The sequence below is a fragment of the Xyrauchen texanus genome, chromosome 6 (genome assembly GCF_025860055.1).
Source record: "Xyrauchen texanus isolate HMW12.3.18 chromosome 6, RBS_HiC_50CHRs, whole genome shotgun sequence".
NCBI lineage: Eukaryota > Metazoa > Chordata > Actinopteri > Cypriniformes > Catostomidae > Xyrauchen > Xyrauchen texanus.
In genome coordinates, this window is record NC_068281.1 from 27172914 (window position 1) to 27200912 (window position 27999).

General features: G+C 38.0%; 1 protein-coding gene across 1 annotated transcript; it reads left to right on the forward strand.

Moving 5' to 3' along the window:
• Nucleotides 1–179: 179 nt before the first annotated feature.
• Nucleotides 180–27999, forward strand: LOC127645686 (TGF-beta receptor type-1-like). The gene is made up of 9 exons (XM_052129363.1): nucleotides 180–348; nucleotides 12799–13032; nucleotides 17945–18184; nucleotides 19253–19483; nucleotides 20921–21088; nucleotides 21476–21632; nucleotides 23729–23853; nucleotides 24289–24419; nucleotides 27095–27999. Exons 1-9 carry the CDS (start codon nucleotides 180–182, stop codon nucleotides 27218–27220), a joined length of 1581 nt encoding a protein of 526 aa, XP_051985323.1. The 3' UTR covers nucleotides 27221–27999.

Consider the following 27999-nt stretch of genomic DNA (forward strand, 5'->3'; position numbering starts at 1 on the left):
ATGGAAACACAACATGTGTGTGTGTGTGTGTGTGTGTGTGTGTGGCCTACTATATAGTAGGCTACATATTACTGATAATGTTTACGGGACATATTTGCAGTAGTTTTGAGGCACGACTGAACTCACTGGCCAAAAGGAAAATGATCATCTTGGGCGGGGCATCTTCTCCGTATTGACCAATGAGAACGCTCCCTCTCAATGCAAAGACCCGACAAGTTGAATGTGAGAGAAAAAAACCGACCAGTCAAAAAAACGAAATAGTCTCTGTCGCAATGGACGTGGGAGCGTTACTATGCCGTTCATTACTGTTGGCTTTCTTAGTGTGCACCGTAACACAGGAGGCGCGAGGTAAGTGCGTGGAATTGAGACACTTTGTAATTTCCCCCTGTCTACATTTCTCAAGTTTTTCATCTTTTTCAGAATAAGTCTATCAAGGGGGTGTTCAAATATGGCGCGGGTCATAGGAAGCCTCGGCGACATGAGTGTTTAATATTGAGCGATGTTAATGTTAAGCCGTGGCATTTGTCACATCGCACAACAGTCTAGAAGAGTGTGTGTGTGTGTGTGTGTGTTTCTCGGACAGAAAGATGGAGTGGTGGCTCGTGCATGCTATCGGAGCAGGGCGCGAGGTTTGGATATCGCGAGCCAGTATTTATTTACAATACTTCAAAGCTCCTTTTAATTTATAACAACCTCTGGATCAAATGTTCTGTCATCTGAAACTGTTGAACGAGCTTTGCTATCATTAGCGAACCTGAACAGTATCGATGCACTTTACCTTCAATCAGCTCCTGTTTGACTAAGGCACTTGGTTTGTGTTGATGGACATGTTTGTTTTCGTGATCTGACATTAAATACTGTCCTATCGTAACATCGCTTATTCTTTCATTAATCAAAGGACAAAGCCCAGCCAGATTCTTTGTAACGCCAGATCCGATCGATACATCTGTCATCTGTATTCTGTTAAGTTATGTGAACTGACAGGAAATTAGTTTCCTATGTTACGAGAGTTGCAGTGTCATTTCAGAGTGTTTCTGTGCATTACAAATGCCAGTACGTGCTATTCTTATCAATATATCAGTGCTCAGATAACTGAAAGATTGCATCGATTATCTTCAGTTAAGTGAATCGAATGTGACTGAAGATCTATGGGTGCAACTCCATAATAAAGACAAACAAAATTGTTACGCCTTTCCTTAGTCACATTTTTGCACTCATTGCGTTTACTTTGAAACCTCGTAGAACAACACGTCTGATTCAAATGCATTGGGATGTAAAACAAATAACACGACGAGACTTGTACTTTCGTATTCGTACTGGTTGCTTAGTGTGTTTGTGGATCTGTCATAATACAACGACATAGGTTTGAGCAAGCAAACGCTTTTACCTAATAATTAAGTTTTTGTTATATTAAGCAACAATGGGTGAATACATGTTCTGTTTATTCTTGTGTAACACGTTTCATGCACACATTAAGCTGTGATGGCCTCAATTCACACGCTGGGATACTCAGAGAAGGAAACATCCTATATTCACGTCTGCACTCCCTTCAGTGGACAGTGGACATCGGACATCCGGGGCTTATCCCAAAGTCATACATGTATGCATCATTATACGGGATACACTTTTAAAATACGTTTAAAAGTTGCATTAAAAAAAAGAGTCTATTTTTAAACTAAGTACATTTTTCAATATTGTTTGATAAAGAGTTCAAAACAAAATGTATGCCTGAGCATAAAGTGAGTTTGATTGAAAACGTTTCAGATCTACCAACTGCTTTATTCCACCTCTATAGACAATAATCCGCAACCACAATCTTCCTTAATAATGCTGATCAATGCTATTATAATTTGTAATCAAACTAAATGAACACATTGGTTATATGTTTAAAACCTACAAATCCAGAGCTATGACACCACACTGTTATTCCTGTTAGGATCCTGCCTGCCTGCAGCTGTGCTCAATGCTTTTAATCATTAACACAATTAGGTTTGCACCGATACCACTTTTCTCCTCCGATTCCGAAATCGGAAATCTCAGTATCGGCCGATCCCAGTGTTGTTTTTTGCATAATCAGTTTAGAATATCTTTACATTATTGTGTGGAACTAATTGGGTGTGCTCTTTTATATGTAAAGAAACACAAACATCAAACTACACATTATTTCAATATAAATGTATAGCTTATTAAGAAACACTTTATTATTAGCTAGTATACTGGATAATGTAGCAGCAAAATTAACAGTAATTCCACTCTTCAACAGAAAAGAAACCAGTGTTTTATTTTTGTCTTTTTTATTTTATTTTTTATTTTTTTTTCCCAAAAATGTTTCAACTTGCATCTGGACTTTAAAGGATTCAGATCTCTGTTTTTTTGTTCAATTTAGTTGTAAGACATCAGACCACTTTTCATTCACAGTTATTTATTGGAACCCATTGAACTTAAATATCGTTATCAATTGTAAACAAATAATAATGATGACAATAATAATAATTAATTGTTATTATTATTATTATTATTGACTTAATTTTAAATACAACAGTAATGTATTTAAATCATGCACTTTTTAAACCTGGCACTGCACATGCTATATATATTTACTTATTAAACACAGCCTTTTGTGATTCACAGAGCTATCGCACGTCTTCAAGTGGCTTTGAATAAAATGCACAGGTCATATGAACTGCTTTAATGGTGTTTTAATGGTTCTTTTATGTCATGTTTTGAGCTTGACTGTACTAACACACAGTATCGGATTTGGATCAGGCTCGGCAGAGCGATACCGTTCCGTTTAAAAACATCAGTATCGGAGCCTATACCGATCCAGGTATTGGATTGATACATCCCTAGTACTAACAACTGTAGCACACATCTTATCTCTGGTAGGTGATCACCCCTGTTATAATGAATGAAGCTGCACAAGTCTTTTAACTTAACATTCAGTAATTTAACAGATGCTTTTTATTAAGTTTACAGCATTCTGATTTCTGTAAAGTTGCTTTGGAACAATGTGTATGGGGAAAAGTGCAAGGAAAAAAAACTCTAAATACAATTATTTGACTTATTTTTCAATGGTTTCTTTCTACTTTGACAATAAAATCTCAAAGTCCTCATTTTGCAAAGTCAAACAAACAAGAGATAGCCAGTGCTGAAGCATTTTACCAATCAGAAATTAGCATAATTAATTCTGATAATCTGATTCTAATAAAGTAATGGCCAGCATCATCCAATCATGTCAAAATTAATCTGTACTGGTTACCATTGTCCCACGTCTGCCAACCATGTCGAGTGGTCCAAACATCATCTGCAGCCTGAAACTGAACTTTTGACTCAAATTTTAGAGAGAATGCACTTAGCTGCAAAGGAATGCTATAGAATTATCCCTTGCTCCTAATTTAGTGAATGACTTAGCCTCCAGTGTGCTGTGTGTCTTTACTGGTCTCAGAACAGTTTGAAATGCACCTTATTTTCATCCTAACTTCATATAAAGCCTCTGAAAGGAATATTTTTCAGCTTTTGGATGAACCCGTTGATTCTGTGATCATGCTCTGTAATGTAGGATATCTAAGGGAAAAAATTGGCCTATGGTCCACATCAGTGGTCAATGTGTCACCATGCAGCTTTCTGATAAATCACTCAAAATGTCAAAATGGCATGTCAGATGAAACTAGAGACTCTGTAGTTTTTTTGGTGTTTCTACCAAAGACAAACTCTGCTGTGATTGACTCCATGTTGCTTTCTCCCATGATTCGATGCATCAATAGTTTAACCCTTTACTGACAGCCTAGATTGTCCTGAACTGAGATCAGCTGATTTAAGTGAAATTCAATTATGCATAGCATATAGCAAAGACAAAACACAATGTCCTCGCAAAAGGATGTGGGTTTGCACAAGGTTGAGCCATGACAACCTGATTAGAAGCAATTCATTTGATTAAACAAAAATCTATTTTTTGTTGAAAAATAATTGCTTTATTTTTATTCATTTAAATGGACACTCATGTGATGATAAAATTTGATTACATTTGAAAATATGACATTCTGGAAAAAAATTAAAATACAATGGAATTAATAAAATAGATAATTTTGGATTTTATAGGGCCCTGAAAATATAATCACATTTCCTTCTTGATTGTTTGTCTTCTGTCATATGGTTTAGGATTGAGTGTCTGTTTGTTTTGGTAATCTTGATTAAATTGGTGGTGTTGTGTTGCTCCCTTGGCCACACTCTTCTAAAATGTGTCACACAGTAGGTGACTGATTTGGAAGTGGAGCTTTAACTGTGTAATGTTCTCCAAACTTGGCAGCTTAGGTCTGACTCTCTTTTCCAGACAAGCTGAATGTGTTTATGACTAAGGAAATACATTCAAAGCTAGAGAATGGCCTTAATGTATCCTCTGTGAGGTGGAAAAGAAGTATCTTTACTTTTTTCTGGGAAGTAATGTAATTACTTTTGAGTAATGAGTAATTACTTGTGAGTAATACGAATAATTTGTAATTATGAAGTAACAATTCCATAATTGCTTATTTCTGCACAAAAATGCTACATGCCATAGCCATCAGAGAACTGGCCATTTAGGAAGTGCATGTGCTGCTCTGACACATTGTATGGTGATGGTTGCCTGCGGTGCTAGGATGGTATGTTATTACATGGTTAGGGATAGTACTGACTAAAAGGCAAAGCCCAAATCGCATCACTCGCCAGTGACAAATAAAGAAGGGTGATGAAGACGCAGGTGTATTTTTCAGGTTATGAGCAGAAGCTCTAGTTCAGGGGTGCCCAATACGTTGATCGCGATCTACCAGTCGATCGCAAAGGCAATGCTGGTAGATCGCACAAAATTTAAATGTGCTTTCGTTAAATTTTTATAAAAATAAATATAATGTCTTTCCTTCTTTTAGTTTTCTGTCTGACTTGAACTTGACTAGTAAATTTTGACCAGGTGAGATTTTTGTTTATTCAGTTGCCATGACAACTAGGTTCGCGCCCTCCAAGGGCTTCTGAGAATAGAGCGTGAAATTGCAAAGCTAGCAGTGTTTGAGACTAGCTACCAGCAGCTACTGCCCTGATTATGCAGAACTGTCTGATTCTATTCAGTGCAAGTCATCAGAATAAGGTAAATGCCCTGTCTATTGTAATCTATTGTGATGTAGGTGTTTTTGGTTTAGTGTTAAAACTGGATGATATCAACATTGAACATTATTTTATTTTTTTAAATTAATTTGAAGATGAATTCCATGTAGGGATACATGCAGTAGTCCCAACAAGCATTTATTATTTTTTTTAAATGAAACTGTTTTTTTAGTTGGTAGATCTTATTGAGTTGGTCATTTAAAAGTAGATCATCATGCCAAAAAGTGTGGGCACCCCTGCTCTAGCTAATGTATTTCCCCAAGACTGAGTGTTGTAAAAAAAAAATAGGCTATTTTCTGGCCAGGCCTCCAGTGTTCAACAGGCAACCCAAGTTTGAGTTTGGCTATTTCCTACCTCTTTGTTTCCTGTCTGCTTTCTACTGTTACATAAATTACATGACGTCGCAAGACATCATAGGCCATGTTTCAAAATGACTGGCTGCTCCCAACACAAGATGTGTATGAGTGTTTTTCAGGTTAGGTACCTCCAGTTATTTAAAAAATGTCTGCTTTAAATCTATCTGTTTATACTTTTGTTTTGTTTGGTTTCATTACCATTTCCTGTGGTATTAAAAAAAAATGGTTTGTGCTTTCCTGCTTGAGTTAAGTCAAGTACTGATGTAAGTGCCTGTACTCTCAGTTATTACTCATTGTATTGTATTGCAATTCCTTTTAAATAATTATATACATTAACACACAAATGTTCCCAAAATTTAGAAGGATTTATAATTGTACAGTGAGAGGAGTCAGACTGATCACACTGTGAAATCGGCAACAGAAGGCCAAAAGTTCTGCTGCTGAAATCGTTCCCAGTGGCCAAAATTGCAATTTTTGTTGAGGTAAAATATCCACTGGGTGGCAACAAAAGCAAGTTGTCATTTTTAGGTGTAAATGACATAATACAGTCAACAGGAATGTGTATTTGAATAAAACCACTCCCTAAAGGCCTTGATATACTTCCGTAGAAGTTCTTCTTAGTTCTTCATTCAGGGCGTAAAAAGACGTCCTTAACAGCAAGAAACGGTATACTGTTTCTGTACATTCAAACAGCCGCTACACCGATGTGGGAGGCATATAAAAGTACATTTACAGTGGATATAAAAAGTCTACACACCCCTGTTAAAATGCCAGGTTTTTGTGATGTAAAAGAATGAGACAAATATAAATCATGTCAGAACTTTTTCCACTTTTAATGTGAACAATTCAGTTGAAAAACAAACTGAAATCTTCGTGGGGGAAAAATTAAAATGAAAAACCTTACAATAACCTGGTTGCATAAGTGTGCACACCCTCTTATAACTGGGGATGTGGCTGTGTTCAGAATTAACCAATCACATTCAAACTCATGTTAAATAGAAGTCATTTCACACCTGCCATCATTTAAAGTGTGACTGATTAATCCAATAGCGTCTGGCTGCAGACTTGCACTCTCAGACTTGCACGCTCAGACACGAGCGCTTCCGCTGCAAGTGACGTCACTTGCACGCTCAGACACTAGCGCTTCCGCTTCAGCGTAAACTATTGACTTGTTAAAAGTTTAAATAATGTAAATCGCTGGTACAATTTTCTGAATTGGCTGCAAAATGACAATTTTATTATTATTATTATTACTGAACAAAACGAGCTAATGCCTGTCAGTCTAACTCTGTTTACTTTAAACAAAGACTGGCTGTGTCGGATTGAGAACAGATCATTCAAAAATCGTTTCAGTAAACATTATATATATATATATATATATATATATATATATATATGCTTTTTCGTTACATGATAAGATTTTTACATTTTACCTTAATATACGCTACTTTTTTATCTCTGATACAAATAAAAATAAATTAATGTTATGCCTAACAACCACTCACGGTATTAAATACATAAAGGAAACTATTTAATACAGTGCTATTACATGGTTTGCACATTGAACCCAGTGTAGTTCAATAGCGTTTGGACCGTCCCGTCCTGTTTTAATGTCTACATTTTTTGTAAAATACGTACTGTAAAATACATGCAATATTCGGTCATTCGACCTTGCATCTCAGTTCAGTTCAGCACAGCTCATTACATTAGCGGAAGCGCTTGTGTCTGAGCGTGCAAGTCTGAGAGTGCAAGTCTGCAGCCAGACCCTTCTCGATTAATCACAAATAAAGTTCAGCTGTTCTATTAGGATTTTCCTGACATTTTCTTAGTTGCATCTCAGAGCAAAAACCATGGTCTGCAGAGAGCTTCCAAAGCATCAGAGGGATCTCATTGTTGAAAGATATCAGTCAGGAGAAGGGTACAAAAGAATTTCCAAAGAACTTGGAACACAGTGAAGACAGTCATCATCAAGTGGAGAAAATATGGCACAACAGAGACATTACCAAGAACTGTACGTCCCTCCAAAATTTATGAAAAGACAAGAAGAAAACTGGTCAGGGAGTCTTCCATGAGGCCTACAGCAACATTAAAGGAACTGCAGGAATTTCTGGCAAGTACTGGCTGTGTGCTACATGTGACAATAATCTCCTGTATTCTTCATATGAATGGGCTATGGGGTAGGGTGGCAAGATGGAAGCCTTTTCTTACAAAGAAAAACATCCAAGCCTGGCTGAAGTTTGCAAAAACAAACATCAAGTCTCCCAAAAGCATGTGGGAAAATGTGTTATGGTCTGATGAAAACAAGGTTGAACTTTTGGGCCATAATTCCAAAAGTATGTTTGGTGCAAAAATAACACTGCACATCACCCAAAGAACAGCATACCCACAGTGAAGCATGGTGGTGGCAGCATCATGCTTTGGGGCTGTTTTTCTTCAGCTGGAACTGGGGCCTTTGTCAGGGTGGAGGGAATTATGAACAGTTCCAAATACCAGGCAATTTTGGCAGAAAACCCTCAGGCGTCTGTTAGAAAGCTGAAGATGAAGAGGAAGTTCACCTTTCAGCACGACAACGACCCAAAGTGCACATCCAAATCCACAAAAGCATGGCTTCACCAGAAGAAGATTAATGTTTTGGAATGGCCCAGCCAGAGCCCAGACCTGAATCCAATTGAACATCTGTGGGGTGATCTGAAGAGGGCTGTGCACAGGAGATGTCTTCGCAATCTGACATATTTGGAGCACTTTTGCAAAGAAGAGTGAGTAAATATTGCCAGGTCAAGATATGCCATGCTAATAGACTCCTACCCAAAAAGACTGAGTGCAGTAATAAAATCAAAAGGTGCTTCAACAAAGTATTAGTTTAAAGGTGTGCAAACTTATGCAACCAGGTTATTGTGAGTGTTTGTATTTTTTTTTTTTTTTCAAAAAGATTTCAGTTTGTTTTTCAATTGAATTGTTCACGTTATAGGTCACATTAAAGGTGGAAAAAGTTCTGACATGATGTATCTTAGTCTCATTCTTTTACATCACAAGAACCTGGCATTTTAACTGGGGTGTGTAGACTTTTTATATCCACTGTAAATAGTGGTCAACCACTAAATCGCAGACTCACACAATCACATATCCACATATCAGAACAGACACGTTGTTTCACCTGTTTCTTTCTCCCTCTCTCTCCTCAACAGTACCCTGTAACATTTAACTGTCTTGGCAAATGATAAAAGGGCAAATATCAATAAAATTATTTAATATACCATCTGCAAATATGTGCATATCTCGTTTAAACAGATGTAATAAACAAACCTAAAAAAAAATTAGCAAATCTAGCATCCTGTGGATCGCTCATTTATCTATCTCTAAAGCACGTATTCTATCAGCCTCTACTCAGCAGTTCCCTGTCACTTTTAACTTTATTTTCTAATGATAAAAGGTAAATATGAATAAAGCTTGCAAGTAGGGTAGCTCAGCGAGTATTGACGCTAACTACCACCCCTGGAGTCACGAGTTCGAATTCAGGGTGTGCTGAATGTCTCCAGCCAGGTCTCCTAAGCAAGCAAATTGGCCTAGTTGAGTCACATGGAGTAACTACCTCGTGATCGTGATTTAGTGGTTCTTGCCCTCAATTGGGCACTTGGAAAGTTGTGCGTGGATCGCAGAGAATAGCATGAGCCTCCACGTGCTGTGAGTCTCGTGGTGTTATGCACATCGAGCCACATGATAAGATGGATTGACTGTCTCAGAAGCGGAGGCAGCTGAAACTTGTCCTCCACCACCCAATACAGATTGAGGTTAGTAATCGCAACACCACGAGAACCTATTAAGTAGTGGGGGGTTTGCTTGAAATTCTCCTCCCTGCTCTCCACTTAAACTGTCACTTCTTTTGTTTTTGGTGATTCATATCGCCATCTACTGGGCAGGGAGAATAAATTCTCACAAAAATGTACTTAAATATTGATCTATTTCTCACCCACACCTATCATATCACTTCAGAAGTCATGGATTTAACCACTGGAGTCACTTGGATTAGGCTACTTTTATGATGCCTTTATGTGCTTTTTGGAGCATCAACATATTGGCATCCATTCACTTGTATTGTATGGACCAGAGCTGAAAAATTCATCTGAAAATCTTAATTTGTGTTCTGAAAGTCATCCACATCTGGGATGGCATGAGGGTGAGTAAATGATGAGAGAATTTTCAGTTTTGTATGAATTATTTCTTTAAGTAGCACATGGGGGCCACATTGTCCTCCTTTTGAGTTACAATGTTCAACATTGATTTAGTTCTTATATCTTTTAAGCCCAGAAATATTGTGTTCTCATTCTAATGCATGATGCACAATTTTCTGAAGTTTGTGACGGGTGGAATGTTTGCCTGAAGTATTGCTCTACAAAGGTTGATACTTTTCTATCAGGCATTAGAAAAACATGATAAAGGCTGTGCATAATTATAAATTGTTTTATCATCTTTATACTTTCCTTGTAATTTATTATACAAATTAACTCAATCGCTACATCAGGTTCAGTATTATAAAAATAAAAACTAACAATATTATTAAAAATATTATTATGAAATGTATTATATTACATTAATACTTTTAAAGCTACTCAAGTTATTCAGCCACAAGCAGGGAGTGGTTTTCTCATTTCCTTGTTATTGTTGTTTGATTAATAGACTTCATATGACATAGCCTACTAGACAGTGCTCAATTTGGTTGCATGTACACTTCAAGTCCAACATTTGATGTCCAACAACATACATTCACTTTAGACCAAACCAATTATGTTTACATTTAATGCCTCATCAAGACGGGCGTTGGTGGAATTCTAAAGTGTATTTGACCGCAATAGTGCTCAAACATTAGCCGCCTGTCAATCAAACAGCATGCAGAGACAGACGTCAGGAAATTAAAATTCGATATTTTATCTAGGTCAACCAAACAGTGGTGGTCTTGCTGTCCTGATCGATGTAATGAACACCTCTGTTGTAGTTGTACAATATAGGCTAAGTGTAGAAAATGACAAAAAAAAATTATCATCGATATCGCGGACATCTCTCTCTCTCTCTCTCTCTCTCTTCTTTTTTTCTTGATAGTTTTATTGCCCAGCCCTGATAACATTGCATTTGTAACGTATGACCTTGTCCTGTTTTACTGTTTCCCTTTTGTCTTCCATTTTGATACTTTCGTCACTCCATAGTTTTCACTTTTGAACCTTTTGTACCTCCATAGTCTTGTTAGCCATTGTGTTCATTGTTCATTGTTCTCACCTGTCCTCGTTAGTTTCCCATTGGTTTCTGGTCATCACCTCATCATGTCATTTTGAGTTCTAGTTGTTCATTGGTCCTGTCTTGTATTTATACCCTGCCTGTTTGTTCAGTCCCTGTCGATCGCTGAATGTTAGTAATGTTTGTTGGTATGTTTGATGTCAACCCGGTGTGTGTTTCCTCCTCGAGTCCCCTGTTTTGCTCACGTCGTGTGTAGTTTACTATTTTATGTTTAATTTCCCCATCGTGGGTTGTTCCTTTGTGTTTTCCTGTTTTGGTTCGTCTAATAAAGTTCAAGCTGCGTTTGGATCCGCATTTCCTCGTCTGCCTCGTTACTCAAGCATAACAGCATTAATCTCTCGCAGCAGCCCAATAATCTCAGTGATAAATAGATAAATTACAGGCTATGTTATAGACACACAGAATCTAGTAAGCAGAAATATGACATTTTCCTTGATATGTTTCTTCAAATTAGAGGCAGGATTAATGCTGATATCTGGCTTGAGCAAGTTAAACTCACATGACAGAGTCAAGTATTTTTCATTGTGAAAAATCCTTCCAGGTGCAGCCGTGATATTCAGGTGTTGAACTGTGCTTGAGGCATCCATAACAGATGGCGCCAGATCTGCAGCTGCTGTTCAAGTTTTTTACATCTGATTTGATTTGACAGGAGTCACGAGACTCTCTCTAGTCAATCACGTTGATAGATCAAAATAAAATCATGACAGGGAATTGGTGAACAGAAGTGGTGGGGAAATAGCACTTTAAAAGTACAGTTACAATTCTTAAAATGTACTAAAGTAAAAGTATAAAAATAAATGTAACTACTTATTTGTAAAAATTATATAAAGGCTCAATAAAGGTTTAGTATTTCTCTTTAATTTAGAACAGCATTAGGAATGTTACTTATAATATTCTTTCTCAGCCTTGGAACTCAAACCATTTTCGGATGCTCCCCCCAAAAAAAATATTTAAGTAATTAAATTAATATCATAAGCGTGCAATAACTAGTCGACTAATGACTACTAGTAAACTAGGAAAATCTTTGGTCGGCGGAAGCCCTAATAGTGTGCTAATATTAAATCTGTGGAGTGGTTAAACATGTATTTTTAATGACTTCAACCTAAGTGTATGTAATCTGACTTCAACTGTATCTCACTCTCTGTCTCACCCTGAAAGAACTCACATAGTTGTTTTCACCCTGAGGCAAACATGTGTACTGCATCTCTCAGGTTTTATTTCAGTTTTCAGTTGTCTAGACGCCCTGAATTCCCACATTCACTTAATTGTGGCCTGTGGTTTAGCGTCTGGTAGGGGTTTGGCCTCTCCGGTCTCTCAGGTTTATCCTTGTTGCATCTCAGCAGCATTAGGTTTCATACAGTGTCTGAAATGGCTCAGACCGACTGAGAGCAATGCAGCCTGTCTCTCCTTCCTGTGTAACCTGAATTCCAGCACATAGACTCTTATCCTACACTTTTCACCCACTTCACCTCACCTCATCTGGTCTAATTGCCACTTATTGAGTACCATTTGAGAAGTACAGTATAACCACAGGCTGCCAAATGCCTGGAATCTTCCAAATACTGTATATACAGTGAGTCCTCAAGTTTGTATTTGTGAGACATGTGAATTTGTAAACATGCATTGTAATTTGAACTGTTGAGTTTCAGTGTTCTATCAGCATTGAAGTTAAGGCATTTATTTGGGCTTTATTGGGGTGGTTTATAAATGGTTTCTGCTTTATTTTTTAAATGTATTCATAATAAATTTGCATAAATTGTTTCATGTTAGCCACAGTCACCATTCTCTTTCATTGCATCTTTTTCCATACAATAAAAGTGAATGGTGAGGTGACTGAGAATAACATTCTGCCTAACATCTCTTTTTGTGATCTAGGGATGAAAAAGTTATACTGGTTTAGAACAACATGCAGAGGAGTAAATGATGAAATAAATAATGTTTATTTTTGGGTGAACTATTCCTTTTAAGAAGTGTTATATTTCTAACCTAGAATCTCTTTCTCCCTCTCTCCCCTCTGATTCAGCACTGCTGTGTTATTGTGAGCGGTGTTTAAATAGGACGTGTAACACAACTGGCATGTGCTTTGCTTTCGTCTCGAAGTCTGCCGGACAGATTGTGACACATGAGGCTTCCTGCATAGAGCAGGATCATCTCCTCCCTCCAGACAGGCCCTTCCAGTGTGCCCCCTACAACCATGGCATGCATCCACACTGCTGCAACACCCACATGTGCAACAAGAACCCAAAAGTCATCCCAGGTGAGAGACTCATCACCTTCAAAGGTGAGAGAATACGATTACAATGACCTTTGAGTGGGCTTGTTTGTCAAGAGAGTTTGTGTTTCTCTTTAACTTTGTACAAGCTTAGGGTGTAACAATGCCCGCCCACTTTCTTAGCTGTCTTTGTTGTTTCTTTTTATTAAGTTGAAATAACACAGACTGATTGCTTCAACAGAAGCACATACCACTTATTAACAACCTCTGAGCTCACTTTAGGTTTGGAGAAAATGAATGAGATTTTATACCGCTCTATACCAGAAAGCAGGCCCGGATTAAGAATTCAGAGGCCCCTGGGCACAATGTCTTGTAGGGCCCCCCACCCCACCCACACAATCAAGCTTTTGAATTTTTGGATACTATTTGCTGGTAACACCTATAGCGAGCAACTAGCTGGCATATGCAAGCACATAGTGCCTCACCTTTACCAATCCAGTTATATGAATCAAATTCTTCCATAATTAACACACAAACACGTACACACACCCATTAATGTAGCTTTCCTGTCTGTCTCTCTCTTCCTCTCCTGTCCTCTACTCCTCGGCTCTACAGGGGCTGCCGCTCTTTGTCTCTCTCCCCCTCTCCTCTTCCTGTGATGCAATTAACTTATTTAGCAATTACACTAGTGCTAGTTTTGTTGCCAGTGTTGCTCAAATGCACGCGTACGTGTCACCACCAGCAGTAGGGCCTAAGTACCTGCATGTGTTGGGAAAAGGGAGAAGAGCGAGTTCGGCAAAAGGCGGATTCGAACTCTGGCCGAACGCGTCAAAAGCTACCATCATGCACCTCACGCCTTACGCTACAGTAGTTATTTTGTGTCGAGCGTCTTTTTGCTAAAAAGACAGGCACCGGGCCGGCACGTAGTGCAAATATACGCTCCGTTTTCGGAAATGAAAAAAAAATAAAAAATCTTTCCCTCGCTTGGGCCCCAAGTGCGCATGGGCCCCTGGGCCCGTGCCCATAATGCCCATTGGGTAATCCGGGCCTGCCAGAAAGTATGCATTTGTATTTGGTACATGTGGTTTGGCATCTAAGATGAATGCTTTTAAAATGACTTTGAGGGCTGATTATAGGTTCTTGCACGTAGTGTGTATTGCGCAGAGTCGGGCATCCAAATCCTGAGTTCCCTTTGGCTGTACATCAGCTTGATTAAATTATTTTCTGTGGTGACCTTCAGCACACATACACAAGAACAATCGTGTCGATGCATTTTCATGTCTCTTATGTATACGAAAGATGCACCGTGTCCTACGCTAGTCTGAAAACCTTGGAGTGAACACTGCCTTTTACGTCACAGATAGGGCAGTTGTATAAAAAATATATAGCTCTCATACTATGCATTTCTTAGTGACAGTGGGGACATAAGTGCTCTGCTCTTTAAAGCCAGCTTTGTTCTCCAAGTCATTTTTTCATTAGGTCGAGCCAGATATTCCCATTGAAAGAAAACTTGTGAATTCATTTTGACTGATGTAGTCTGCAGGGGCAGTTCTAAGGTGGGGGTGTGTGGGTGTGTGGGTGTGGGGAAGTTCCCCCATGTCAATAGGCATGGACCCCCCCTAAATTTGAGTGGTAGAATGGTTTTCTCATTTTCCATCCCAATGAGTTCAGTGACCCCACATCATAGACCAAACAAATTATATTTAATCAAAACATCAATGCATTATGACTGCATAATAATATTTTAATAATGGTGGGGTAAAGTTTAATTTAAGTTAAATATTTATACATTTTTCACTTATGGTGCATAACAGACCGTCTGAAAAGTCCACACACTGTGCTAAAACGTCACTGGTATTCATGTGTTCAGTGCAACTGCATGTTCTGTCTTAAACACTTACACATTCTAAAGATTGTAAATTGTATGTATAACTTGCACTGTAATGTATTAATAAATGAATACTTCGCTCAGGCATAATTCTTCAGCTACGACAAGTGTTGACCGTTTGAGTTCAAGTTGTATGCCTATATGATAGTCATATATTCTTTAACCTAATTGTGCTAATGATATTGTTGTAAAATTGACAGCTCCAGAGCAAATGTAAGTGTAATTTGTAAGTTAAGTTACTTTTATAGCACAGTTTCCAACTTTATCATGAAACATGATCTGGATCTTATCTTATTGAATACACCTGAGCCCAAATCCTTAGAGATCACTCTTATTTGGCTCAAGCATTCATTATGAAATATTTTTTCGATGTATGCACCTATTGGGTTTTAATTTCTCGAATAACATACAGTACACACTTCTATTATTTATAATGAGATTTTGTTTTTTCACCATCTTTTAATGTTTTGCACTGTACAATGCAGATACAAGACAAGTGTATTGCAACAAGTTTGACAAAAACAATGAAGCAACTCTGATGAAACGGCATACTGGAACAGATGTGAAGAAACAGCAGCTAGTGTTATACAGGGCCACACTGCACCTGGAATGACAAATTTATTATGAATACACTTAAAACATAAAATTGAAACCATTTATAAACCACCCCACTAAAGCCCAAATAAAAGCCTACCATACACGAAGCCCACCACATCAAAGCACTTCAGCCTAATAATAGGTGCAAGAATAAAAAGCAAACATGCATCTCACCTTGAGAGAGAACAAAGCAGCAGAGTTGATCCTGCAAACTAAATACACGAGAAGCACTAAATAGTCTACAGGGAAGATAACAAACACAAATGTCCTTTATGAACACCATTTATCAATCAAATACTTAACAAATTACGCACCAATCACAAGGGAGAGGCACCAAGGGCAGGCCAGAAGGGTGGCACGGGGTGGCTGCTACCACCCTAAAATTGAGCTTTTCAGACTAAACTCAGACCCCACTCACATCCTGGAGACCGTGCACATCGGCTTAACCTGTCCGTGTCACTTATGGTCCATAACAACATTCCACCCTACAGAGAATTGTGTTTAATATTACCAACCACATTTTCTAGAGGTGGACACAAAGCACACTGACATTGACAGACATAATAACGATAAAAAAACAAAAACATTAACGCCATCTTATTGGTCACATATATTTAAGATGCATGCAACTTTTTCCTAAACTTAAAATAGTAATTGAGATAGATATTCACTTATTACACTGGACCATTTAAAATGAACTAGTGAATTTAAAAATGTGCATAATGTTTGCGTCGGAGATCTGTTGGTGTTTATTTTGTGAAAATGATAATCTCACTCCTCATTATTCAGCCTATAACAGCTGAAATCAACCTCCGGTTTGCATCAGAGATACGTTGATGTTTTTTTTTGTAATTAATAAATGTATGACTGCTCATTGTGTATGTTTATTACAAGCCTATTTGCCAAATAAATAAATGCACAAGAAACATTGATTTGAGTAAAAAATTATTTTATAAGCTTAGCTTGCATGGATTGCACAGTGATCCGAGAAGCAGGAATGATGGCTTGCAATACCCAGATTGTTACTGAGCAATATCAGACTGCTAGATGCTGCTATCGACCAATCAGAATTGAGTATTCCAGTGAGCCATGTAATAAATTATAATAACAATAAGAGTAAAGGATTATAGCCGCTGTTGACGTATCACTGTATTTGATTTGAGCTCCGTATACATCAGTTGATGTTTGATTTAATTTGAGAGTGAATAAAGAATTAAATTGTGGTCTGTTCACCATGCAAAGTCATCATATGCCTTTAAACGACTTGTCATGCAAAAGTTGCATGGTTGGACATTTTGGAGTGATGCACTGAATGTGACATTTTATTGTTTTTTTTGTGTGTGTTTGTTTGTTTGGTTTTTTGGTTGAACTATTTCATTATGTTGGTGTTAAATCAAATGGCTAAGGTGACCATAATGATATGATGACTGTCAATGACCTGCGTTAGCATGACTGGATAAACTCTGGCAGGAAGGAAGGTGCTGTAAATTGATAGTCCTATCTCGTATCAGAACATTAGTCACATGGCATTCTCTTAACTTAATTTAAAGAGTGCGGTGGGCTTTTTAAAGTCAAATGTGTCCGATTTTGTTTCTCTGTATTATCCTTTTCATATGGTTTCTATTTCAGCTTCATTACATAGTAATTTTATCACTTTTCTTTTCTAACTTTTCTACCCAATAAAGGTTTTAAGCCCTCAGACTTAAGCTCAGTGCTTTTTTTTATGTAAGAAGAGTTGACTTTCAAAGTCTGAACACCCTGCTGTGTTTATTATTATCAAATTTAGCAAGATCTGTTGTTGTTGTTTTTGCCCAAACTTACAAAGTCTCTACCGTATATACACTTATATTCCAGGTTCAATACAAGTTATGCTCTATAGACAGCATTTGTGGCATAATATTAATTACAACAAAAATGTATTTTGAAAAACCTGGTTTACAGTGAGGCACTTACAATGGAAGTAAATGGAGGCCAATTTTTGAGTGTTAAAATGCTCAGTGTTTCACAAGTATAGCCACAAGACGTAAACAATATACATGTAAACATGATTTTAGTGTGAAAAAATCACTTACTAACCTTGTGTATAAATGTATAGCCAATTTTAGCCAACTTTGTTGCCATGACAATGTAATGTCATCAAACTGTAAACCCTAAACTGACTGTAAAAATGACAATTACATAACTTTACAGCTCAAATAATAAATTAGTTTTAATAGAAGATGTAATGTAATGTAAGTGCTTTTTAAACCCTCCAAAAATGGGCTCCTATTCACTTCCATTGTAAGTGTCTCACTTGTTTTTTTATTTTTTTATTTTAAGAATAGGAGGGGCAACTCAAAGTTCATTTTTGTGGTCAATATTATGCCACAAATGCTACTGAATTAACTTTAAAAGTGTTAGTTCAATCTTTTTTCAGGACATTTTTTTCATGTATTTTAAAAGTCTAAAGCTCATCGCTTTGCTGTTTCTCAGAGCTCCCTGATGCGAAACCCCAGTCCCTGAGTCCCGTGGCCCTGGCTGCAATGATCGCGGTACCCATCTGTGTACTGAGCTTTGTGCTAGTGCTGCTCCTCTACATTTGCCATAAAGGTTTCATAATCCACCACCGTGTGCCAAGTGAGGAAGACCCCAGAGTGGACCACCCCTTCCTTGCTGATAGCACCACACTGAAGGACCTCATCTATGACATGACCACTTCTGGATCAGGCTCAGGTAAAGCCAGCACATATTTAACAGATCATACTCATAAGTTGTGTGCATTATCCAAACACTTTAATTTATTAAAACTGATTATATATTTATTTAATTTTTTTGCTTTCTATCATTTTGACAGATTAAAAAACATGCTACCTGGTGTTTTGCATTCCTCTATTTTAGAAATGTCACACCAGTAAACGGTGCTAACATGAATTAGAAGTGGAGAAAAGTGGGAAAATAAGTCTTAAAAGCACCCCTGGGAAAAATAGGCTGGAAGAGCCTGTGAAATCTATGCCTTGAATGCAGTCTAAAGACTAAAGTCCCTTTAGATAAAAGCATCTACCAAATGCATACATTTACTTTAAATATAGAGAGACATAACAGTGGATTAGAGGAGAGAATGAGAGAAGTGTAGTCCAGTTCAAACGATTTTATGTTGTTTTTCAAATTGTGAGAGCTAAGTAAATGAAAAAGCCAAGAACCCACAACACAGAGCTCGATAAGTATACAAGAGTGCCTATCACATATTTATTTCTTGTGATGTCAGATTAAAATGCCAAGTGTTACCATATTTAATGACAGATAAAAATGGAGCATAATGGAAAATGTACAACCCAGTCCAAAGTGACTGATAATGATTATTTGTAGCACAACCTCTGATCGTTCTATTGCCTTGGCTCATCATTGTTTGTATTTTTACTTTCTCCAGTAGTAATGGTTTTTATGTCACTTATAATGCAAAGTTACTTTAATTTTCAAATTACCCTCATTGCTCTCTGATACCCATCATAAACCCTGAGAAAGCTCAAGCCAATTTCATTTTGATAACTGCGTTTTCAAAAGCCCTTGGGAACATTTGGGGATCTGTAAAAGTTTAATGTTTCCGTACATTATATGCTTTTCTCCAAATCACTTTAGGCTTTGTCTTCAGTCCAGGACATAAAAGATACTGTCATTACAGCATTGTTCTGTCTACGCTGAGAAATACTGTACTTGGCTGTGCATCAGAAGCTCCTGGATGTCTGTCATAATCTTGTATCAAATCTTGTGCATAGTTTAAGTACAGCTTTTTGTCTTTTACAGGTTTGCCACTGCTTGTACAAAGGACCATTGCCAGGACCATCATCCTGCAGGAGAGTATAGGGAAGGGCCGTTTTGGAGAGGTGTGGAGGGGCCGCTGGCGTGGAGAGGAGGTGGCAGTGAAGATCTTCTCCTCCAGAGAGGAGCGCTCTTGGTTCCGGGAGGCAGAGATCTACCAGACCGTCATGCTTCGTCATGAAAACATCCTGGGTTTTATTGCTGCAGACAACAAAGGTCAGACCGCAAAGTCAGGAAAAGCAGTTCAGTACTGTTAAGTGTGATAGACCATCAAGGCAACAATATGTATAGGAGAGTGTTATTATATATAATGATATTAGTTTGCAAACAGTTAATTCTACTATGTCTGTAATGTTTTACATTAGTGATAGACGATATACTGTATCTGTCAGGTCATAAATCATACAATATTTGGCGAGGTTGAGATCTATTGGTATCAGCTCATAACCGTCTCTGCCTGGCCAATTAATAAAAGTGGTAGCAACCCTTGTTATATCAACATCTACAGTACTTGGGCCTGGGTAGCTCAGCGAGATTTGATGCTGACTAGTTCGAATCCAGGGTTTGCTGAGTGACTCCAGCCAGGTCTCCTAAGCAACCAAATTGTCCCCATTGCTAGGGAGGGTAGAGTCACATGGGGTAACCTCCTTGTGGGCACGATTAGGGGTTCTCTCTCTCAATGGGGCAAGTGGCAAGTTGTGCGTGGATAGCGGAGAGTAGCATGAGCCTCCTTGCGGAGTCTTGCACATTGAGCCATGTGATAAAATGCATGGATTGAGAAGCAGAGGCAACAGAGACTTGTACTCCTCCACCAGAATTGAGGTGAGTAACCGCGCCACCATGAGGACCTGCTAAGTAGTGGGAATTGAGCATTCCAAATTGGGAGAAGAAATTATAAAATATTTATTTATTTTTTAAATTGAAAAAAAGAAATAGAATCTACAGTACTGACAACTGACAACTTGTTTTTTCAGACTGTTTTGACATGGGTTTCTATGCTATCTTTGACTGATCGGAATTACAGTTTGCCCACAGTGGCTGATCAAAACTCATAAAAATCCCATAGATGTACATTGACAGAATCAAAAACTCCAAATTCAAATGTAAACAAACCCACGCAGAGGGCCTTTATTCAGCCTATTTATCTGTACCAAAATTGACAAATTGTCTTGGCAATTTTTAACTCTATAAAAAGAGTTAAACTATGTAATATCATATACGGAAACACATTTTGACCCAGTCTCAGCCAACATTTAAATCATTATATCTCAGAAAATCAGGAATTATGTCATTATAAAGCTATAACTTTTTTTAATTCAATGCATAAAATTCTGTTTCTGGGTCTAATGATGGAATGCAGGTCACATAAATTGGCCATCAGCCACCCTACTTTCAAGAAATCAGTTTATTTTACTTTTAACATTTGTCCTAAGATTTGTCTCTACGTATGCAGTATTGATCTCAATAACAGCTCAACCATCATTCAGCAAGATTAATGAAGTTATATTTTGCCAGAAATGTAGCTGAAAAGCTGCCAAACATTTTATATAATGAACTTTAAAGCAAAGTCATGGTTGAGAATATTCTTGGCAGTTAAACCCTATTATTCATCGAACCACAAGGCATTAAGTGGTTTCTTTGTGTGCATCTCAGATAATGGCACGTGGACTCAGCTGTGGCTGGTTTCTGATTACCATGAGCACGGCTCACTCTTTGACTACCTGAACAGGTACACAGTCACTGTGGAGGGCATGATCAAGCTCTCTCTGTCTGGCGCTAGTGGCCTGGCTCATCTGCATATGGAGATTGTGGGCACTCAGGGTGAGTCACACTACAGACATTACTTTCCTTTTACTCTGTTAAATATGCTGTTACACTCCAAACCAGGCATGACAATTATTTACCTTGTGCTAAATCACAGCAAATCAGAACATATTTGATGTTTAATAACTATGTGGAGTAGGATTTGGACCAATACGATTTCACTGTGGGCAGGGCTACCTAGTTTGGAGCAGCAGAAATAGAAGCAAAGTAATCAACAAAATGTCTTGCTGGTTTGAGCAAAGAGAAGATCTATTGCTTGCCACTGCGGACAATCACTTGACATCCCCTCATATTAATCAGAGGTGTTCGATTTTGAAAATTGTTTGATGATCCATCTTGTTTCAGACTGTGAACTGTCTGAAACAATCTGAATCTGTTCCTCAGGTAAGCCTGCCATTGCCCATCGTGATCTGAAATCTAAAAACATCCTGGTGAAGAAGAATGGAACCTGCTGCATCGCTGACCTAGGCTTGGCTGTGCGCCACGACTCTGCCACAGACACCATAGATATTGCACCCAACCACAGAGTGGGCACCAAGAGGTTACTAATACATTCCTCAGCACCATTCACAGTGAAAGATATCCAGAACCAGTCGGCAGACACACTCTCACCCATGTTTGTACGCCAGCGCAGAACCATATGACTGAATAGTGTTTGCCTGAGCTGAGAGCTCTGTGTGCCTGTGAATATTAGTGTTGCATTGGTTGTCGGTCTTGGGGAAAAAGTTTAATGTGTAAATCAAATCAAAGATTTTGATATTTTGTTCAAATTTTTGAGAAGGAAGTGAAAGCAGGATTTTCCACCAAAACCAGGAATGCTTAGAGACTATAAATTCATAGATATTTATGAATGTTATAGATTTAATACAAGTTTAACTCTATTGATTTTCTACACAGTTTTAAAAGTAACGCGACGGTACTTAAACATAAAACGTGTAAACATGACTGTTGTGTGGTAAAATGGCTTACTAACCTTGTCTGTGTAAAGTTATCCAGTATTTCAACCTCGCTGACTTCAACATCGGACTGCTGTCCGTTCTGGCGAGTGATTTTGATCTCACCTAGGTGTTTAGTGCAAAAGTTGGCTCTTGTGTCTGTTCCGCGAGTGTTGTTAACTTGCGCCGGGCTGAACCCGCTGTCACGGTTCAGTGATTTTGAATTCTCCACTGTAATGCTATCTCATGCAAAAGTCCGCCCATTGATTGGATTAAAGCGTTCCTTCTCATCAAGTATGTTGCTGACTTAGAAACATTCTCTAACCAATCACATCTAATTCTTAACACAAATACCTCACATGCTTTAACTTTGGATTTAAACCGAAAGGATGAAATGGCTCACCACTTTCCCTTTAGTATTGCTAACATAATGAGTGCTGTCATTGTTCTCAATGTTGTTAAACATGTACATAACTTTTAATATCTAAAAAAAAAATTATGTTTTGTGTTTCATGACAATTTAACAACAGGAGAAACATGTAGGCATAAATAAATGTAATAGACTGAATTTAGAAGCTCATTGTTCACTTGACGTGTCCATTAGAGCCCATCCCAGCGACTGAGCTACTAGTTCTTTTCTAGTTGTTAGAGCCATTAATTCAGCAACATTAATGACCTCCAGCTGGCAGACTAACTGGCCAGCGATTATGTAAATTAATCTTACATAGAAAATACTGCGGAAATTTCAGCTAGTGTGAAGTTGACTTTTAATAAAATATGTCTGTCCTGACTTCCCGAAAGAAATATGATGGGCAGGTATAATAACGTAGTATCTTGTTATTTAAACTCTTCATAATAAAATGTCATAATATAAAGCCTATTCAACCTTTTTGTGCTTGGCTGGTAAAAATATATGAAGACTCCCACATATTTTCCTTACATGAAAAACACTGTTAATACACCATTATTCATTATATAATTGCATCAGAAGATGTGCTCTTGCTGTTTTTGCAGTGTTGCAAACTACCTGGCACTTATCTGTATTTGTAATACTGTATCTTGTTCCCTGTATGCCTTTTCAAAAATATTTTAATAATAACTTTTAGATTAAGACATTTTGTGGGGTGATTCAGAATCAGTTTAGAAAGAATTGCTATGCATAGGGCAAGCAGTTTCTTTTCCCCCACCGGTACTAACAAGTTCTGGCTGAGTGGTATGTGTGTGCTGATGGTGAATGGGGAGAAGCACAGTACTGCAAGGATGCCACTTCTAGTGTTGTCACCACAGGAGAGTATCACATCTAATCTACATCGAATGGCTCTCAGTGGTGCGCCCATCCTTCTCTGTGCCCCCTGGATACCACATACACACACACTTTTTTGTCCACACTGCTCCTGGGCTGGCACAGTGACTGGCTGTGACACCCACATACATGTACTGCAATATATACTTGCTAATTTCCCCTGCTCTGATGATAACCATATGTGAGTTCTGAATGTCAGAGTGCACCTCCCTCACAGCCTTTTGTCCCTCTAGGGCTTTCTGGAATGTGGTTTGCTCACTCTTCTCTGTTTCCAAAATAAACCTCAATGTCTAGCCCACAAGACCCCCATTTTCTAAATCAGCCACCATTTCAGGTCACCAAGAGGCCCAGAGTCAATTAAATGTCATACACATCTGATGTATTCTCTCATGTTCACAGGTATATGGCCCCTGAGGTACTGGATGACACTATTAACATGAAGCATTTTGAGTCTTTTAAAAGGGCAGACATCTATGCCTTGGGTCTGGTATTCTGGGAGATTGCCCGCAGGTGTTCAATTGGAGGTAAGCCATTGGTTGCCCCTACAAATTGTGATAATGACTATATTAAAAGATTAATTCTCAGGTCAGTTGCATGATGATAGTGCAACAATACTTGAAATGGGTTTAGTTAAGTGCAGTGGGGCCAACAGTCCAACCTTAATGGGGGTTAAGAGGGATAATGGTTGACTCAACAATTTTTTTTATCTGATAAACAAACATAATATAATGAAAAAAGGAATTGAGATTAAAAGGAATTTCAGAATTGATTTCCGAGTGTTTTATGCCCCCCTTTAGCTTTATATAAATCTTATTTATATGATTTTGATCAGTGTAGTAACAGATGTATGGACACCACTGTATGTAAATGTATTATGGTAATGGTTTGAAATAACAAAACTGTGTCAAAAATACACGGCATTAAAATGTGTGCTCTGGTGGGATACATTCTCCTCTCAGGCATCCATGAGGACTACCAACATCCCTACTATGACCTTGTTCCATCTGACCCATCAGTAGAGGACATGAAGCGAGTGGTTTGTGACCAGAAGCTTCGTGTCAACATCCCTAACAGGTGGCAGAGCTGTGAGGTATGCACCTCTTTGTTTGTAGATGATACATTCCCTCGAAACAGCACATTTTCATTTTCTTCATCTGCATCGTATTCCCTTCTATTAATGTTCTCTGTCATTTCTTTATTTAGTTGTTCTACTCCATAAGCATAAGATGAGGTGGCACTTATTGTTTTGTTTTCTCTTGATGTGCTTTTCATTGCTGTAGAGGAAGAATTAGATTACACCCAATTTGAGTCATAAAAAGATCCTAATCCAACTATCTGTTTGCAGAGCAGGCACAGCATGCCGAAGTAAAAGACACTTTTGATTGCAATGCAGGCCATTATTAAATGGCTGTTGTCGTTTTTTCCCAGCCTTTTTAAGGAGGGGGAGGGGGAGCAAAAAATAAGCTGACATGTTGGATTAAATCCTTTGGATGGGCATTTTGGTCAGTTTGCCTACCTGAGTACTCAAATTAATTATAAACAAGGCCTCTTTTTGACACATTTGTGTGTAGTTGTTTATTTTTTTTATTGGTTTGAAATAGAGGTAAACCAATTGTGGATTTTCTTGATACTGATAACTAATACGGTGGGAAAGGCTGATAGTTTTTAAAATTGATTTATAGAATGTCAAAAAATACCCTATTCTTTTCTTACTATGAGGGACACCGACAAGGAGTCCTAAATTAATACAATCCAAGATGCTGTTTATTAAAACTTTCCTGGTTTTTTTCCCCCTGTTTCCCTTTCCTCTTTTCTATATAATAAAGGCAGAAAATACCACAAAAAAAGAAAGAAAATCATGTCAATGCAATTATTGTATTTTCATGATTGATCATTTGCTGTAATTTCCAAGTACTCAAGAACTCCTGGTAATCCCTATTGAATACACACAAATAAAATGGAAATTAAATCTTTTTCCCCCACCAATCATCAGTGGAATTCCAACGTGACCTAATTCTCATACCTCACTCTCTCAAAGAGCTGTATACATTAACCTACTTTGTATTAATTTTACTTTGCCAATAGATTGTTTCATTTGTTAAGTGAGCTCTTGAGTTTAAGCTTTTCCAAGTTTGTATATAAGCATGGGTTTGTAGAGTGTAATAGAATGAGCTGTCTAGACAGTGATCCTGGATGAAAAGGAGGCAAGAATGCCACAGCAGATGCTTCATGCTCTCTGTATTGTGGATCCTTGAATAGAAGCCCATCAAACAAACCCATGTTGAGGGTTTTCACAAGAGATTGAAGGCTATGAGTTCTTTCAAGTCTTGGCTTTACAGTTATTTCCCTTTGAATTAAAATGCTGCAAGAAGGAATGCATACTGTACATTTGCTGAAGTTATAAAAGTAGGAAAACATTAAGTATGCAAAATTATTCCTGACACTGCAACAGACCAGGATATGATGCCACGCAAGAGGGCTTAATATAATAAATCACAAATAAAATTATACTAACATGTTAAAATATACTGTCTACTCACTTTCCTGCAACAATAAAAACATGCAACTTAAAATAGGTATTCTTTGTGTTGATCCAAGTGTTCAGTGTTTGATATTTCCATCTTCAATTGGTCACACGTCCTCTCATCATCCAGATTCTTAGGTCAGAGTGCACCAAACTTAAATTTTTGTATACAGAGGAATGTGAAATTTCTCTATATGAGCTTGCATTTCCGGTCTTCGGATATATTTGAATGGAGTGTGAAGTGTTGTGTGACCGCACCTTAAGTCCGATAAATGGAAAGTAAACCTGAAACCATGCTTCCTTAAGACGAATAAGTCAACTAGTCATTCAGGCAACCCATTGACTATTTGAATTTTGAAAATATTTAGTTTTGTTAATAACAATTTGACGAGTTGAAATAACAAGCCAGTGGGAAAAAGGAGATGTTAACCAGGTGAGGTAATTGTGTAATAGTATATAGGGAGCCTGCAAAAACCGCCTAGTCCTTCAAGAGCAATGATCATTAGAGATTTGACAATTTGCCAATTGATACTTCAGCAAATAATCCAGCACTTTGAGAACAATGTTCCCCAAACACAGATAGGAAATATTTTGGGCATTTCACCCTCTACAGTAAACAATACATAGTTAAAAGTTTCAAGGAATCTGGTCAAATCTTGGTGCTTAAAAGTCAAGGCGAAAACCACTTCTGAATGCTTGTGATCTCTGATCCCTCAGACATCACTGTCTTAAAAACGGCATCCATCTGTAATGGATATTATGAACATGGGCTTGGGATAACTTCAGTAAACCTTTGTTAGTCAATACCACTCACTGCATTCACAGATGCAAGTTAAAACTAAACTATGCAAAGCAGAAGCCATACATCAACACTGTCCAGAAAAGCTGCCAACTTCTCTGGGCTCTTTCTCATCTTAGATGGAAAGTAGAACAGTGGAACTGTGTTTTTTGGTCTGAAGAGTCCACATTTCAAAACGTTTTTGAAAAGCAAAGCAGTCATGTTATCTGGGCCAAAGAGGAAAAGGGCAATCCAAGCTGTTATCAGTGTCAAGTCCAAAAGCCAATGTCTGAATGGGCCAGGGGTGTGTCAGTGCCCATGGCATGGGTAACTCACACACCATGAATGCAGACCGATATGTAACATTTCGAATCGAGAGCTTGTGAAATGGAATTGAATCAGGAAACCTGTATTGATACAGTAAGTTTATCTGTGATAACAACTGAATTCCCCTTGCCTACAGGCCCTGCGTGTGATGGCTAAGATCATGAGGGAATGCTGGTACGCCAACGGAGCAGCCCGCCTCACCGCGCTACGTGTGAAGAAGTCTCTGTCCATGCTCAGCCAGCAAGAGGGTATCAAGATGTAGATACATCTCTCTTTATCTTTACACTGCCAATCCACTTCCTCCACTAATCTAGGGAGGTTATGGAAAACTTTAAAAAAAAAAAAAAAAAAAAAATAGATGACTTTCTTACTTTCATTATGGAGATTTACTTCAACACTTCAATTATGGGGGATGGACAGTAGTTGAGGGGTGAGTGTTGTGAGATTTCAAACTCTGCCATGCTGTCCATCTAAAGATGCATCCTCATCATACAAGATCACCTCAAACAACCATTACAGCAACTGCAGGTTTTCACATACCTGTGCTCAAAGCTACACCAGTCCACTGGGATATCAGTTTTCTTTTCAGTTGTTTGGTGACTGACCAGGCAACTAACCATAGACAGCCATTCAGTGTCATTGATGTGCTTTGCAAGCTGGGCTTGACTCTTGACTTTTATATTTATATATAGCCTGTTGTCCATAGATGTACATATTCGACTAAAGTTGCTAGTGTGTATTTCTATGTGTAGGCTTACCAAGGCGTGTGTGTGTGTGTGTGTGTGTGTGTGTGTGTGTGTGTTTAGGTGGTTTACATGGACTTTTTTTATATAGGTTACAAACTGGTATTTGCAAGGGTGTTATGCTATAAATGCGGTTTATGAGGACATATCTAGGGTCCCCATAAGGTAAATCGGTTGGGAAAAACATACCAAACAATGTTTTATTGAAAATTTTAAAATGCAGAAAGTTTTTTATGATGGTTAGGGGATAGAATCTGTAGTTTGTACAGTATAAAAATAATTATGTCTATGGAGAGTC

Coding starts and splice junctions, on each gene's coding strand:
- LOC127645686 (XM_052129363.1), top strand. CDS start 180: ATGAGAACGCTCCCTCTCAATGCAAAGACCCGACAAGTTGAATGTGAG. Junction 349..12,798: donor CGTAACACAGGAGGCGCGAG/GTAAGTGCGTGG, acceptor CCTCTGATTCAG/CACTGCTGTGTTATTGTGAG. Junction 19,484..20,920: donor TATTGCTGCAGACAACAAAG/GTCAGACCGCAA, acceptor TGTGCATCTCAG/ATAATGGCACGTGGACTCAG.